Here is a 17,483-nt window from a genome sequence, read left to right on the forward strand (position 1 = left end):
AAATGTAACAAAAAGATGAAATAAACAAACACTTCCTAACACTTTGAGTAATCTAAGTTCAAAAGAATAAGCTGTCCTGTGAGGCAATAAGTTTCCCACCAATGGATAACCACTTGTGGGTGATTACCGTAGAAAATATTTCTGATTGAGGCAGGCCAGATAATCTCTGAGTTCCCTTCTTCCTCAGACTGTAGTATTCTAATGACAACAATTAATAATGTGAAAAGTTTCACTCCTAATTATTCATGACAGTGGAGGATGGGGATGGAGGAAAACTCAAATACCCAGCCAATCTAAATAAATTTCATTTTAGTCAATAAAAAAAGAAGAAATATGGCCTTTAACCTGCAAACACAATTTATTTTGCACATTGCTTCAACACATCTGTCTGGCTGATCAGATTCCCTTTGGTGTGATATCTTTTTCTCCAAACCTGACAGATTCTAACTCAAGGTCTCTTTTCCAGATTTTTGGCATGTTCAACACTGACTCCAAATGCCTCTTTCTCTGCTTGTTTCACTTGAATTTCTCTAATCTGGGTTTCACTGCTGTCACTCTCTGGGAAATTGGAAAAAAAAAAAACAAAAACCAAACATCAAATATCTGCCACAAAACTGTTACTAATTTTTAATGAATTTCTACATATAAAAGAATTATGATTCTTTTCCATTTACTTTTCTATTGTAGTTCATTGTTGCAAAGTGATTACCTTACAATAATCCTATGGGATTAGGTAGTATAATATCATCCCCTTTTCATTTAAAGAAAGGCTCAGGATGTGGATATGGCTTTGGCCACAGTCCTAAAGCTAGTAAATGTTGGAGCCAGAATTCCCCAGGTCACCTGACAGCAAGTGCAGTTCTTTTTTCCATTTACACCAAAACTAGTTGCAGATCCTATTTGTTAAAACATTTTACAACTACTTAATTCTGGTGAATTATATGGACACAAATAATACTGCCAGAAAAAAACCTAAAAGCATTGTTTTTAAAAATGCAAAAAGTGTTTTGGGTGCAAAAATGAAGACTTTAGAGTCATAAGTAGTATTTTCATCATTTCTGTTGATCAAAGTCAGGGGATTCAGAAGAAAGAAGCAGAATTTTTGGAAGTAAATAGCTGGTTTTAAAAAGAGTCTGGAGAGGTGGAGCCTGGATGCTGGAGTAATAGGAAATAATGCAGTGAGAGTTTCACCACAAACTCTTCCTAACAGATCTAGAAAAAGTAACAAACGGAATCCTGATGGTAGAAATAAGAAAAAAAAGTCACAGTGAGTTTTTTGTTTAGCCCAACTCAACACAGGGAGATAGGGAGGCTTGTGGATAGTGGGATAGAGGTTTGTGGGCAGTGGGGACACTCTGTCAATGGAGGGCTGGCCCCCAAGGAGAGGCCATGCACCAGGGCAAAAGGAGGTACCAGACTCATACCAACATTCAGGGCACTGAAACAGGGGCAGGTACCAACTGGCAACTTTGTCAGCCACTACCCAATACCATGTTTTATATACAAGAAGGAGTGAGAAGAGGATCAGTGCACAGCAGTAGCATTCCCAGGTAGGGAGGCCCTAGACCATGTGCTGAGAAAGTGGGAAGTTCAGAAGCCAGCAGCAACAGCAGTAGTGTTGTGGCTCAGATCTTAGGTGCAAAGCAGGTTCTCACTTCCAATGTCTAGCCCAGTGTGCAGAGGGATAACCAGGGCAGAAATCCCAAACCAAAAGGGAGCTCACATTTTTGCTTCTCTGAAACAACAGAGCTTCCTAGCTGGCTGAAAAGAGTGGAGTCCAGCAGCATTCTACTATTGCCCAAACCCAAACCCAGGTGAGGAACTTGCTAAGTTCAGATCAAGTTGGACAGCAATAAGATTCTGTCCTGGATCGGACCATTTTGGGAACACTGAAAACTTGTAGGTCCCCAGCCTGTTTCTGAGATCCTGGAATAACACAACAGTCAAGAAAGGACCAGTCCAGATCTTTCCTCCTGAAGTGCTGCAGGATCATGCCTTAACATCAAGTCTGAAGTCATGAAGCAAGCTGAAAGAGTGGACAAAAAAACCCATTATAATGAAATATTAGGGTGCCAGGGATACTCAAAACACAAACATGGAGGAGAATGACTCCAAAATATCTGCAAGCATTGTCTCAAAGAAAAACAGAGCTTGGGCACAAATTCAATTAGAATTCCTGGGAGAGATGAAGCAAGAGGGTTTTTTAAAGTGTTAAAAATTTTAATGCAATGAGAATGAGGGAAAATGGAAAAGAAATGAGAGCTATGAAAGAAAAAAAAAGGGTAACTTGGTGGCGCAGTAAGTAGAGCACTGGCCCTGGAGTCAGGAGGACCTGAGTTCAAATACAACCTCAGACACTTGATATACTTATTAGCTGTGTAACCTTGGGCAAGTCACTTAACCCCAATTGTCCTGCCTTCTCCCCTCAAAAAAAAAAAAACAGAAAAAGAAGCTTGGCACACTGAGTACAAAACTTTGCCCAAGCACCAAACTTTGAAAATTCAAAGGATTCCAAAAAGCCAATAACTCTGTGAGGCAACAAAAGGCTGAAAGAAAATAGAAGAAAAGATAAAGTGTCTCACAGCAAAAACAAATGCCTTAGAAAATGATTAAAAAGAAAAATTTAAGAACTGCTGGACTATTTGAATATCAGAGCCAAGAACAGCAACAAAAAAGAACCTAGACATTTAGGGCAGCTAGGTGGCAGGGTGGATAGAGTCCAGGCTTAGAGTTAGGAAGACTTGAGTTCAAACCCCAGCCTCAGACACTTACTAGCTATATGAGACACTGGGCAAGTCACTTCACCCTGCTTGCCTCCATTTCCCTGTCTCGAAAATGAGCTAGAGAAGGAAATGGCAAACCACTCCAGTATCTTTGCCAAGAAAACCCCAAATAGAGTCACAAAGATTCAGACATGACTGAAACAACTGAACAATAACAATAAGACATAATTTGAGACATCTTAAAACCGCCTACATCTCTTAGAACCAGAAAGCAAATTAGAAATAGAAAGAATCCATTGGGCACTTTTTTATGCTCACTTCCTAAATTGACCACCACTAATCCACTGATTATTCCCAAGATTAAAACTTCCAGGAAAATCATAGCCAAAATCCAGAGCTCTAGGGTTAAAGAAAAAAAAAAAACAAGTAGCCACAAGAAAGAATTCAAGTACCAAAGGAGCCACAATCAGGATCATGTGTGTATGATTTAGTAGCCACCACTACACAGAAGAGGAGAACCTAGAATATTGGGAAATTGTTGGAATATTTCCTGAAAGAATATGGATATGGGCTTACAGGCAAGAATAATTTACCCAGAAAAGCTGAATATAATGCTATAGGGCAAAAATGGATCTGCTGCCTGCCTCCTAACAGAAGTGGTGGACTCAAAACACATATTGAGGCAACTTAGACATCGTAAAGGATATTCCTCACTGTTGTGTGGTTAAACTTCTGCTGTTTAACATTTTAATTAATAACTTGGATAAAGACTGTGATTCATCAAATTTGCAGATGATATAAAGCTTGGAGGGCAGCTTTCAGAAAACATCATGATAAGCTAAAAAAAAATGGGCTGAATCAAATAAGGTGAAATTTAATAGGGATAAATGTAAAGGCTTATACTTAGGTTCAAAAAAATCAACTTAAGAAGTGCCAGAGGAGGAATAAACAGTTATTGAAAAATTTTCTGAAGATTTTAGTGTAACACAAGCTCCAGATGAGTCAACAGTTTGAGATGGCAGTCAAAATAGTAGCATAGTCTTAGATGCACTAATATAGTATCCATGAATGAGAAGATGAGAGTTTCATTGTATGCTGCCTTGGTCAGATCACATCTGGAGTACTATGTTTGGTTCTGATAGTGCCTCATTTTAAAAAGGATGTTGATAACCTAGAGAGTATCCAGAGGAGAACAATATGGAAGATGAAGGGACATCTCATGCCATCTGCAGATCTACTGAAGAAAGTAGGAATATTCATCCTCTAGTACAGACGATTTGAGGGCAAGGTGGGATGATAGCTGTTTTCAAGTATTTGAATGGCTGTGTTTTGAAGGCAGAAATAGTAACAATAAGTTAAGGTTGAAAAGAGGAAAATCTGACTTTGGTGTAAGGAAAAATTTCTTAACAACTGGAGAAATCTAGAAATGGAAAGTATTGTCTTGAGAAAGTAGATTCTTTTTCACTGAAGATCACCAAGGACAGACTGGCTGAGGTGTGTGATAGAAGGGATTCTTTTTCACATCTGCATCAATCCCTTCCACCTCTGAGGTGCTGGGATTCTAAGTGCATAGGTTATGTTGATTAATCATAGCCTGGCTAAAACCCTTTGCCTTTAAGAGAATCTTCATATCATACATTAGTTAAATCTTAAGGGCAGAAAGGCTGGATGTCATTCATCTGGTAAGTCCTAGACTGTAGCTGAAAATCCCTCATCTCCTATTTTGATGTGCCTGCTTGCTACTTAGAACAGGCTCAGCTATTTTAGGTACTTCTCCAAAAAGCAACAGTGCCACATGTGTGTACATCACAAGACTTGGCAAATGTGTATGGTTTGGTTTGGAGAATCTGTGTAACAAGGCTCTATGATGTACCTGTAGGTTCCAAAGAAGCTGCTCAGACCCTGAAGGCCATGATTCAGCTCCATTTTAAGGTGCCTATGGCAATGAGAAATCTGTATTGCCATTCTCTATTATTTTCCTACTCTCTCAGAATTAGGCAAGCAATCAAAAGCATTTAAGAAAAAATATTAAGGTAGAACACAATGAAAAAATTGAAAGTGAAATCAAAAGTAAAGGCTCTACAACGTATTCTGGACTCCTTGTCAAATTTTTACAGATTTACTGCCTTAGTTACAGGGTCTGTAAGCGGGCTGTTGGTTTTCTTTTGTTTTTCCTATGTGTCAAGCAGAACTAAATAATCACAGATGCCAAAGGAGGGCAGAAATTCCTGAAATATTATGGTATCAGGGCCCCCAAGTTTAATCTGGAATGAATTATTAGGGAGTCCACTCTATCCATTTGTCCCAAATAGAAGAAATTTAGTATTGTCAACCAAAACCAAACAAATTAAAAAACATCTTTGGTGGCCTACCACGTGTGTAATGACCTCTCTCCATCATTACCAAAGCCACCCCACCACCACCATCCCTACCACCACTTTCACCTACTTCTATCAATTAGATTAAAGAAGCCATGTCTCTGAAGGAGGATTGAAGGATAAAAACACAATAATAACATTTCTGCTCTGAACAACTCTGACGTTACTTTCTCACTCCATCCCCACCTAATGCATATTCCTAGTCTACCACTTTGCGCTTTGCAGTAGGAGAAAAATAAAGAAGTGGGAGAGGAAAATCAAGCAGGTTGTATGGATGAAATACATGGAGAAGGAAAAAAGGAACTGCCAAGAACAGTTAATGCTCAGAAAGAGACAAGGAGGATTAAGCTGCCTGTTACAAAGAAGGCTCTTACTCCACAGTTTAAAACATTGGTTTGAAGGAATCCTATCCATGAGTGTCTCCAGAAACACACGTTCTCTGGGAAGCTCTTTCCTACTCCTACTCCCCTCCACAAAAAGAAAATAAATAAAAGGGTTATAGTTTCTACCCCTCCCTTTTCATCCTTGAGATCCAGGCATCTACCTGAGGAAAGAGAAGGGGGGGAGAGAAACCCCAGTCCCCACACTTCTCACCTCTCCTGCTACTCCCCCTAAACCCCCTACAGATTGTTCCCAGCTGAGTCACTAGTCTCTTTGACATCCTTAGTTCTTTTCTCCACTCTTTACTCCACCCACCTCAAGCCACACGATATCACTGGAGCCCTGCCTCAGTCCTTTATCCAGGCCACCCCATTTACTCAGTAGCCCTTGCTCCAGGTCACAGGAGCCACCACCAGTGGATTGGAATTTGGATAATTCCCACTTCTATTGGTAGGCTAGAGGGAATTTCATTGAGACCCAGGAGACTGTGTGGTTAGAAGATAAGTCCGGAAGATAAATCAATTATAGGTTGAAGGGACATTTACCGAGGTCAGAATTGTCAAGCATGCTGCCTGAGTAGCACTGCAGACCAAAATTCTTGAGAGCAGTCAGAACCAATTAAAATGCCATCAGGAAATATTTAACAAAATAAAAATACAATATAATGTTAATATGTAGTTTTCTAAGTCCATATGTGGCCCACCGGGATCCTTATGTACTTTCTATTTGACACCATTGACCTAGATTATACCCTACAATATGAGGTATTATATCAGCCAACATCCTAATCCTTCTTTTTAAATGTTATATGACAATTTAATAATAAAATTTGACATACATTTTGAGAAAAAATCTAGACCTGTATAATATTATGATAACATTTTAAAAAATAAATTAAATGAACCAAGGAAAGGTAAAATAAAAAGGTGATATTTTATCAGAAAAGTAAAATAAAAGTTTACCTAGTACAGGAACAACACATTTTCCCTTTAACAAGACACATTTTGCAAGATCACTATTCCTTTCTGTACCACGAAAAGCAAGTTCTCCCAATGTTGGTTTGACATCATACCACTCTATACAAATGACAAAAAAAAATTTTTAAGTATGTCAAAATAAGAATACATGACCTACAACAAATGAGTTATTTAGACTTGTCATTATTTTCTTATCATTTCTACCAGACATGTAAACACTAGTTAAGGATTTCTACCCACCTCATCCCACCCCCACCAAATTTCACAGAATCTATCTTCACTTACATGTGTTAAAAAGTTCTGTGCCTAATTATGCTAACAATTGAGAATAGCATAGTATTTCCCACAACTCTTACTCTCTATCACATAAATAAATGTCATATTGAAATAAGCTAGCAAATAAAAAGGAAAACAAAATTAGTATCTTCCACTACAGGCTAGATTCGAAACTGTTAAGGATACGTTTTCTATATTCCCATTAGAATCTACAAAATCTTGATAGCATAAGAATAGTCAAACAATCAATCAATAAGCATTTATTATGTATCAGACACCATGCTACACTCTGGGAATTCAAAGATGAAACCAAAACAGTCCCTGTCTTCGAGAAGCTTGCCTTCTAATGGAGAAATTTACATTCTTAATAACTATTTTCATGGCAATGCAACCAAAATACCAAAACAACACAAACTTCCTATTACTAATCTCCTTCCATTTTTTGTGTGCCTAAAGAGTCTTCCTTTTCTTCACCCTCTTTGAAACATATTTTAGCTGGCCTTTCATTAGAAACCGGGTGTGGAAGTGTGCCTATGGTAACTTTTACTCATCAAATATAATCTTCCCCATATCCTGATTCTGTGACCCTGTACAAAATGCACTCAGTCTCTCAGCACCCCAGACATTTCTCCAAGATCCAAAGCTATAGCTGATTTGTATTGGCAAAAGGAGACTCCCTAACAGGAATTTCCTACACAAATGAAATCTCAGGTCTGGACTAAAACAAACAAGACCTTAGTATTTACTTATGTAAGTAGACACTGCATATCCCTAATTAAAAATAAACTTCTTATGGGAAGGTACTTGTGTGTTTTTAATATTGTATCCTTGGTACTTAGCTCAATGTTTGAACATTATTTATTTTTTTGGACCAGGGACTTTCATTGGCATAGGGAACTCCTTGTTCCCTAGGGACTTGGCACAGAACAGGCAGTTAATAAATGTTTGTTAAATTAAATTGAAAAGTATGAAGGAGAGATTGCTTAGTGATGGTAGGAGGTGGCATGAGATGTGTCTAGAAGTGGCAATAGGGAGCAACAAGTTTGCCTTTGGCTGATCCTGAACCAGTGTACTATAACCTCTTTTGACAATGCCCACTCTCACACACACTCTCTCTCTCTCTCTCTCTCTCTCTCTCTCTCTCTCTCACACACACACACACACACACACACACACACACACACACACACATTTTCAGTCTCTCCTTGTCCACTGGCTCATTCTCTGCTTCTTTTAAACGTCTCCAGATCTCTTCAACTTTTAAAAACTTTCATTTGCATTCTAGTCAAAATGGCTGCTTGAATTGAAAGAAAACTGCTCTGCTCCCTGCATTGGTAATTAAGGTGGGGCCAGTGAAGGGAGGTCTGATTATATCTTTGCTCCCAAGTAGGCCTAAAACCCCTAGCTACTAGGTACTAAGATGATGTGGGCATGAAGCCCCCAAGGTCATAAGAGGAGTTGCTAAGACCAGAGCCAATGGTAAGAGCTTAAGTTCTGGTCGCTCAGATGACGTTTGATGACAGCTAAAGAGTGCATAAAAAGGGAAGACAGAGCTATTTGCTTAGGGCTCTCATTCTTGGTGGTGTGCTGATGCGGAGACTCCGGGCAGCTGTAGTTAAGAACCCTCCAGCTTGTAAACCTGGATATTTGGACTTTGTTAAACTCTGGTAACTACGTATTGAGATTTTTATTAGACAAGGTCTGTCTGTTGATCTTTGTAATTTGTTTGTATTTGCTCTGAAGTTCAGTGTGTTGACTTTTTCCCCTGAACTAAGTGAATGATATTTGTATTCTGGATTAAAGTAAGATTGTTAACCCCTTAACGTTGCTTTCCTTAGTAAAGCAGATCAAAAGAACCTGGGCTTGCGGCATTCTGTGTGCTGGGTTGCTGGTTTTACACCCCCACAGCAGCTGCTAGCCGGATTGTTGAAACACTTCTGCATAACTACTCCAGCAAAACCCTGAAGTTTGTACCGGACCAAACAGTGACAAGGAAATCCCACAAGAAACCGCAGTAATGCACTTCTTTGACCCCAACTAAACAAGAGGACAGCCAGAAGCCCAAATACAATAGAAAAGGGGGCTGGCTGCCAGCAAAGCCAGAGCCAGGGCAGGTCCGCATGCAGCCAAAGACAGACCAAGGACAAGTAGCCTGAACTGTGTCCAAATGCAACCATAGTGAAGGGCTCAGCCAAGAAAGCCCCAGTGTATAGACCTTGGAAGTCCTCAGAGTTTCATTGGGCAGTTGCCAAAACCAACGTATAGCATAATAATACTCAGGCCGGGACATCCCAGGCCTGGGGGCCCTGAGACCCCTGGCATTTTGCTGTGAGATGAAAGATAGGACTCTGAATGACCAGTGCTCTGACCTATAAGATCCAACAAACTCTGGGAGGCAGAGATTAGAAAAGAAACACAGAGAACCAAAGATAGGATTAAGCAGACACAACCATACCAACCAAAAGAGCAGCAGGAGGCAGAGCCTAGCCCTGGCAAAATGGCCAAATTCAGAAACGAGCTGGGAAGATGAGTAAATGTTTTAGAAAATAACTACTGTAAAAAATTACTGCAAGTCTAAAGAATTGCACTCCCTCTCCCCCAAATAGGAGAAAGTGACTCTGTAACAAGCACAAACTGAAAGGAAAAACTTGACCTTCAACAAGATGCAGATGAATACTTAGAAGAAATTAAGAGCTAAAAAATGAAATAAAAGCTTTTTAAAGAACTGGTTGAACAATATACCGTTTCAAAAATAAACTGGTAAACCTTACCTATCTAATGGACATTCTGAAAACTAGAAGAGACCAATCAGAAACCAATGACTCCATGAGTAAGAGGGAAAATGTTAGAACTAAATCAAATAATTATAAGAAAAGACAAAAATGTAAGATACTTGCTATCAAAAAAACAAGGTCGAAGAGAGATCATCTATGAATCATGAGACTCTCTAAATATCAGTTATATCTAGATATCCAGTGCTAGATGTCTAATAGGCATTTGGAGATCTGAACCTGGAGGTTGGGAAAGAAATTAGGGGTAGACAAGTAGATTTGAGAACAACCTGTAGAGAGATGATAATTGAAACTATGGGAGCTAATATCAACAAGTAAAATACTAAATGGAAAGAAGAATACACAGGACAGAGCCTTCAAGAATCCACAATGTTAGTGGGCAACAGGTGAAGATCCAGCAAAGGAGAGGAGTGTTCAAACATGTAGGAGAACCAGAAGAGAGTAGTCTCATGAAAATGTAGAGAGAAAAGAGCACCAAAGAGAAGAAGATGATAAGAAGGATGAAGACTAAGAAAAGGTTATTATATTTGGTAATTTAAAAATCATTAGTAATATTGGAAAGAGTAGTTTCAGTTGAATGATGAGGTCAGAAGCCAGACTATAAAGAGCTATGATCAAAGTCAGAGGAAAAGAAGTAGAGATACCTATTGCAGAAAGTCTTCTCAAGGGAATAACCACAAAAGAGAAGAGAAAAAAGGATAAGAGTTAGAAAGAATGGATGGATCAAAAAAAGGATAGATGAATTTTAAGGATGGGGGAGACGTAAGCATGGAAGCAGTAAGTATACAAGGAGTTATAGAAGAGTAATGAGAATGATAATGAGAACGGGGGAAATCTAATGGAGAAGATGGCATGGAATGAAATCACTTTCATGTTGGCAAGGAGAAAAGCTACCTCTTCATGCAAGTCAGGAGTGAAAGAGGAGATAGTTGCAGAAGGTATTTGAGTGATATGAAATTAGGAACAAAGGAGAAGAGGGAGCTCTCAGCAAATGGCCTCAATTTTTTTCAGTGAAATATGAAGCAAGGTTCTCAGCTGAGAAGGTGAGAGGAAGGGGAAGCTGTAGGAGTTTTGAGAAGAAGCCAAAAGGTTTGAAAATGCCACTGGCTGGGGTGAGTGTCTCTTTTAGGGAGGGCTAAAAGTGTAACCTTTTTAAAGTGAGTGCCCGGCTGTAATTATCCAACATAAAATTATAGTGGACCTGGGTAGTCAGTGTGTTTTATGATTTTGTCCAGCTTTGTTCAGAAGTACATGAATAGGAGCAAAAGCAGCAGATGGTAGGAATAATCCAAGGCTGGACTTTTGGAAGGGCAAGATCTTCAACGGGATGAAGATGTAAGGTACTTGAGAAGAGAATACTGTAGAATTGAACTAGTTTACCAAGGAGTCAAGATGGGGAAATGAAGGGAGTGTAGCCAGTGCAAGAGTGATGGCCTGGGAAAGAACTAAGGAGTAGTAGAATTAGAAGTCACAGTGAGGTCAAGAACAGAGTTTGGAGTTCCAAAGCAGAGGGAGAGGTGGAATGACAACTGATTATGATTAGACAAAGAAATTTCACAGTTCATGAATATGGAAGTGTAACACTTGTGGGTGATATCTAGATCAAAGGTATGACAATGACTCTGTGTAGCTGTGGAGGGTGGAAAAGTAGGTCATGGAAAGTAAGTTGATGAAATTGGGAGGGAGAATCAACATGTATGCTCAAGTTCCCTATTATGAGGGCTGGAGTTGGGGAGGAGAAAAAGACACTGAACTCATTGAAAAGGGAAGAATGACCACCAGTAAAGATGAAATTAAAGCAATTATTAGGAGTTATTTTTGCCCAATTATATGCCAGTAAAAAGGCAATCGAAGAGAAATAGATGAATATTTGTAAAAATATAAATTGCCCAGATTAACAGAAGAGGAAATAGAATACTTAAATAACCCTATCTTAGAAAAAGAAATCGAACAAGCTATGAATGAGTTCCCTAAGAAAAAATCCCCAGCAGTAGGATTTACAAATGAATTCTGCCAAATATTTAGGGAGCAATTAATCCCAATACTATATAAACTATATAAAAAATAGGTAAAGAAAGAATCCTACCAATTTCTTTTATGACACAAATATCATATTTTAAAGCTTCTAATATATAATTTATTTATTTTTGGTTTTCGACATTCACTTCCACAAGAGTTTGAATTCCAAATTTTCTCCCCATCTCTTCACTCCCCCCACTCCAGGACAGCATGCTCCCCCAACCACCCCTTCCCCCAATCTGCCCTCCCTTCTATCACCACTCCTCCCATCTCCCTCCCCTCTATTTTCCTGTAAGCAAATGTATTGAAGATCAAGATGGGCTCTTACCACTTATTCAGCTAAGTGCCCTTGAAGAGTTTGGCCTTTGTTTCCTTTGATTGAGCCTTATTAGGTGCTAAGCCCCAGGCCCAAACCCCTATCTATTAGGTGCTAAGCCTATGTAGGTATGAATTGATAACTAAGGTGCGGTTCCAGGTGGGGCCCATGAAGGGAGGTCTGATTATATCTTCACTCCCAAGTAGACCCCAAACCCCTAGCTATTAGGTGCTAAGTCCATGTGGGCATGAAGCCCTCGAGGTCCTAAGGGGAGGTGCTAACTCCAGAGCCAATAGTAAGAGCTTAAGATCTGGTCGCTCAGATGACATTTGATGACAACTAAAAGAGTGCATAAAAAGAGAAGACAGAGTTGCTTAGGGCTCTCACTCTTGGTGGTGTGCTGATATGGAGACTCGGGGCAGCTGTAGTGAAGAACCCTCCAGCTTGTAAACCTGGATGTTTGGACTTTGTTAAACTCTGATAACTATGTACTGAGATTTGAATCAGACAAGGTCTGTCTGTTGATCTTTGTAATTTGTTTGTACTTACTCTGAAGCTCGGGGTGCTGGCTTTCCCCCCAGAGCTGAGTAAATGATATTTGTATACTGGATTAAATTGAGATTGTTAACCCCTTAACATTGCTTTCCTTAGTAAAGCAGATCAAAAGAACTTGGGCTTGCAGCATTCTGTGAGCTGGTTGTTGTTGGTCTTACACCCTCACAGCAGCTGCTAGCCGATTTGTTGAAACAGCAAAATAGATTTCTATACCTCATTGCTTGTACATCTTATTTCCCAGTTGCATGCAAAACCAATTTTTTAACATTCATTTTTTAAAGCTTTGAGTTCTACATTCTCTTCCTTCCTCCCTCCCCACCCACACTCATTGAAAAAGCAAGCAATTTGATATAGGTCATACATGTGTAGCCATGCAAAATACTTCCATTACAGTCATGTTGTGAAAGGCCAACCACATTTCCCTCTATCCTGTCCTTCCCGCAAGTATAGTTTTGATACCTAAACCAGGAAGGGTTTAAAAAGAGAGAGAAAGAAAGTTATAAACTAATTTCCCTATGAATATCAATACGATTTTTTAAATAAATACTAGCCAGGAGATTACAACAATATATCTCAAAGATCACACTTATCAGAGCAGCTAATATGATAGAAAAAGAAAATGACAAATGTTGATGGGGATGTGGAAAACTTGGCACATTAGTGCACTACTGATGGAGCTGCGAACTAGTCCATCCATTCTGGATCATGACTTGGAACTACATCCAAAGGGCTATAAAATAGTGCATACTTTGACCCCGTGATACCACTACTAGCTCTGTATCCCAAAGAGTGTTGAGAGGAATGTACTAAGAGAAAGAGAATGGGAGAGGTAGAATGTAGTAAATCATCTCACATAAAAGAGGCAAGAAAGAGCTTTTACAATGGAGGGGAAGAGGGGGGAGGTGAGAGGGAATAAGTGAGCCTTACTCTCAACAGATTTGGCTTAAGGAGGCAATAACATACACACTCAATTGGGTATGGAAATCTATCTTACCCTACAGGAAAGCAGGAGAGAAGGGGATAAGAGAGGGGGGATAATAGAAGGGACAGCAGATCAGGGGAAGGGGTAATCAAAAGCAAACACTTTTGTGGAGGGACAGGTCAAGGAGAGAATAGAATAAATGGAGGGCAGATCGGGATAGAGGGAAATATAGTCAGTCTTTCTCAACATGACTGTTATGGAAGTGTTTTGCACGACTGCGCATGTATAACCTATATTGAATTGCTTACTTTCTCAACGAGGGTGGGTGGGGAGGGAGGGAGGGAGAGAATGTGGAACTCAAAGTTTTAAAAATGAATTTTAAATGTGTTTTTATATGCAACTGTGAAATAAGTTATACAGACAATGGGGTATAGAAATCTATCTTGCCCTACAGGAAAATGGAAGGGAAGGGGAAAGGGTGATAGAATGGAAGGCAGATTGGAGGAAGGGTTAATCAGAATGCACATTGTCCTGATACGGGGGGAGGGGAGAGATGGGGAGAAAATCTGGAATTCAAAATCTTGTGGAAGTGAATGTTGAAAACTGAAAATAAATAAATTTTAAAAATAAAACTAAAAAAAGCAAATGATATGAAACAAAGATTCATAGTTTCATAGAGAACCCTCTTTTTTGTGTGTTCTGCCCAATTTATGGAAATGTCATTTTTTGGGGAGGTGTTTAAATTCATAAAGAAAAAATAATCTTTAAAAAAAAAAAACCTTTACTTGATACCACCATTCCCTCAAGTTGCCATTCTATATCACTCTGCCTTTCACAAACTCCTGGAAAAAGCAATCTAGACTCATTCCCTCCACTTTCTCACCTCCCATTCATTCCTAAAACTCTTACAATCCAACTTTTGCTTCCCTACCAATGGGCTCAAACTATTCTAAAGTCCCCAACGACCTCTTTATTGCTAAAACCTTTATTGCTTTTGGTTTTCTCATCCTTTCAGACCACTCTGTTATGTATGACACTGTTGACCACTCTTTCTAGATATTCCTCTTTCATCCTTGGTTTCTCTACTCTGTCATGGTTCTATTCTTATACATTTGACCAGCCTTTCTCAGTCTCCTTTGTAGGATCATCATCTACATCCTATCCCCAGTGCATGAGTATTCCAGTCTTGAGTCCTTTCATCTTCTTCATCTTCTTTCTTTATGCTCTAGTGGTTGGTGAGGTGATCATCTTTCATAAAAGAGGACAAAAAAGCTTTTATAGTGAAGGGGAAGATGGAGGAGTAGCAGGAAATGCTTGACCCTTATTCTCATCAGAATTGGCTGGAAGAATGAATAACATACACACTCAGTTGGGTATAGAAATCTATCTTACCTTACAGGGAAGTAGGAGAAGAGTAGAAAAAGAGAAGAAGAAGTGGAGATTATAAAAGGTATGGCTGATTGGGGGAGGTGGTGGTCAGAAGCAAAACATTTTTGAGGAGTGACAGGGTGAAAGGGGGGAGAGGGGGGGCAGGGAGGGAGAAAGGGAGGGGGAGAGAGAGAGAGAGAGAGAGCGCGCAGAGACAGAGAGAGACAGAGAGAGAGAGAGAGACAGAGAGAAGGATAAACACAGAAAATTGGTTGGGGGGAAATACAATTAGTAATCAAAACTGTGAATGTGATGAACTTATCCATAAAACAGAAGTGAATAACAGACTGGATTAAAAACCAGAATCCTACAATGTGCTGTTTACAAGAAACATACCTGAGGCAGAGAGAGAGAGACAGAGATAGAGAGACAGAGATAGAGAGACAGAGACAGAGAGCGACAGAGAGAGAGAGTTAAACTATATTAGTGGGAGTCCTCAACTTTGTCCTCTCAGAACTAGATAAATCTAACCAAAAAAAATAAATAAGAAAGAATTTAAGAAGATGAATAGAATTTTAGAATAGATATGACAGACCTCTGAAGAAAACTGAATGAGAATAGAAAAGAATATACCTTTTTCTCAGTGGTATCTGGCACCTACCCAAAAACTGATCATGTTTTAGGGTATTAAAACATCACAACCAAATAAAGAAAAGAAGAAATATTAAATGCACCCTTTTCAGATCATAATACAATAAAATAATATTTAATAAGGGGCAATGCCTCATTTCTCAAATATATAGAGAACTGAGTCAAATTTCTAAGAATATAAGTCATTTTCTCATTGATAAAAGGTCAAAGGATATGGAGTTTTCAGACAAAGAAATCAAAGCTATCTGTAGTCAAATGAAAAAATGCTCTAAATCACTATTGATTAGAGAAATTAAAGTTAAAACAACTCTGAGATACCACTTCACACCTATGATATTGGCTAATATGACAGAAAAGGAAAATGATAAATGTTGGAGGGAATGTGGGACAATTGGGATACTAATGCACTGTTGGGGGAATTGTGAACTTATCCAACCATCCTGGAAAGCAAGTTGGAACTACACCCAAAGCCAATCAAGCTATGCATACCCTTTGATCCAGCAATACCACTACTAGGTCTGTATCTTAAAGAGATTTTAAAAAAAGGAAAAGGACTTACTGGTACAAAAATATTTATAGCAGCTTTTTTTGTAGTGGCAAAGAATTGGAAATTGAGGGGACACCTGTAAACTGGGGAATGGCTAAACAAGTTGTGGAATATGAATGTAATGGAATATTATTGTACTATAATAAATGATGAATGGGTGGATTACAGTAAAACCTGGAAAGACTTACATAAACTGATGCAAAGTGAAGTGAGTAAAACTAGGAGATAGTAACAATGTACAATGATCAACTATGAATGACTTAGTTATTGTCAGCAGTACAAAGATCCAAGACAATTCAAAAGGATTCATGATGAAAAATTCTGTCCACATCTAGAGAACTGGTGGGGTCTGAATGCAGACTCCAGAAGCATACTCTTTTCGCTTTCCTTAATTTTACATAGATTTTTTTTCTTTTGATCTGTTTCTTCTTTCACAACTTGACTAATATATAAATATGTTTAACATGATTGTACATATAAAACTTGTATTAAATTGCTTACTGTCTTCAGGGAGGGAGAGATGAGGGAAAGAGAGAGAAAATTTGAAACTCAAAATATTTTTAAATGAATGTAACAATTTCTCTTCACATTATTTAAAATAAAGAAAAAAAGAGCTATGAAAACATAGATTGAAAGTTAATTGGGAATTAAGTCACCTAATCCTAAAGAATGATTGGTTCAAAAAATAAATCAGAGAAACCATAATTTCATTAAAGAGAATAACAGCAATGAGACAACATACAAAAATTCATGGGACACATCTAAAGCAGTAATTAGGGGAAAATTTACTTCTCTAAATGCTTACATCAACAGAATAGAGAAAGAACAGATCAGTTAATTGGGAATGCGACTAAAAATGACTAGAAAGAGAATAAATAATTCCCAACTAAATATCAAATCAGAAATCCTGAAAATTAAAAATAGAATTGAAAGTAATAAAACCATTTAACCAATAAATAAAACTAGGAGCTGATTTTATGGGGGGGGGGAAGAATAAAATAGATAAACTTTTGGTTAATTTATTTTTAAAAAAGAAATAAGAAAACCAAACAACCAGTACAAAAATGAAAAGGGAGAATTCACCACCAATGAAAAGGAAATTAAAGCAATTATAAGGAGTTATTTTGCCCAATTATATGTTAGTAAACATGAAAATCTGAGTGAAATGGATGAATATTTACAAAAATATAAATTACCCAGATTAAAAGAAGAGGAAATAGAATATCTGGAGAACTCTATCTTAGAAAAAGAAATTGAGCAAGCCATTCATGAGCTCCCTCAGAAAAAAATCCCCATAACCAGATGGATCTACAGGTGAATTCTACTAAACATTCAGGGAAAAATTAATCTCAAAACTATATAAACTAATTGGAGAAATAGGTACAGAAGGAATCCTACCAAATTCTTTTTATGACGTATATATAATTTTGATGCCTAAACCAGAGAGGGTAAAAAAAATGGAGAAAGAAAACTATAGACCAATTTCCCTGATGAATATTACTACAAAAAAAAATTGGAGTCCTAACAAGGCAATTATAACAATATATCTGTTAAGGCAATCAGTAAATGAGAAGATCT

General features: G+C 38.3%; 1 protein-coding gene across 1 annotated transcript in view; it reads right to left on the reverse strand.

Annotated features, from left to right (window-relative positions):
* Nucleotides 1–448: 448 nt before the first annotated feature.
* Nucleotides 449–17,483, reverse strand: part of SPATA4 (spermatogenesis associated 4) — a 30,857-nt gene continuing 13,822 nt past the window's right edge. Inside the window, exons 5-6 of the mRNA XM_036765672.1 lie at nt 6,445–6,558; nt 449–558 (exon numbers count right to left, since the gene is read on the reverse strand). Coding sequence (XP_036621567.1) covers nt 449–558; nt 6,445–6,558 — 224 coding nt within the window. The remainder of the gene's footprint in view (nt 559–6,444; nt 6,559–17,483) is intronic.

Source organism: Trichosurus vulpecula, chromosome 6, assembly GCF_011100635.1.
Source record: "Trichosurus vulpecula isolate mTriVul1 chromosome 6, mTriVul1.pri, whole genome shotgun sequence".
Classification (NCBI taxonomy): domain Eukaryota; kingdom Metazoa; phylum Chordata; class Mammalia; order Diprotodontia; family Phalangeridae; genus Trichosurus; species Trichosurus vulpecula.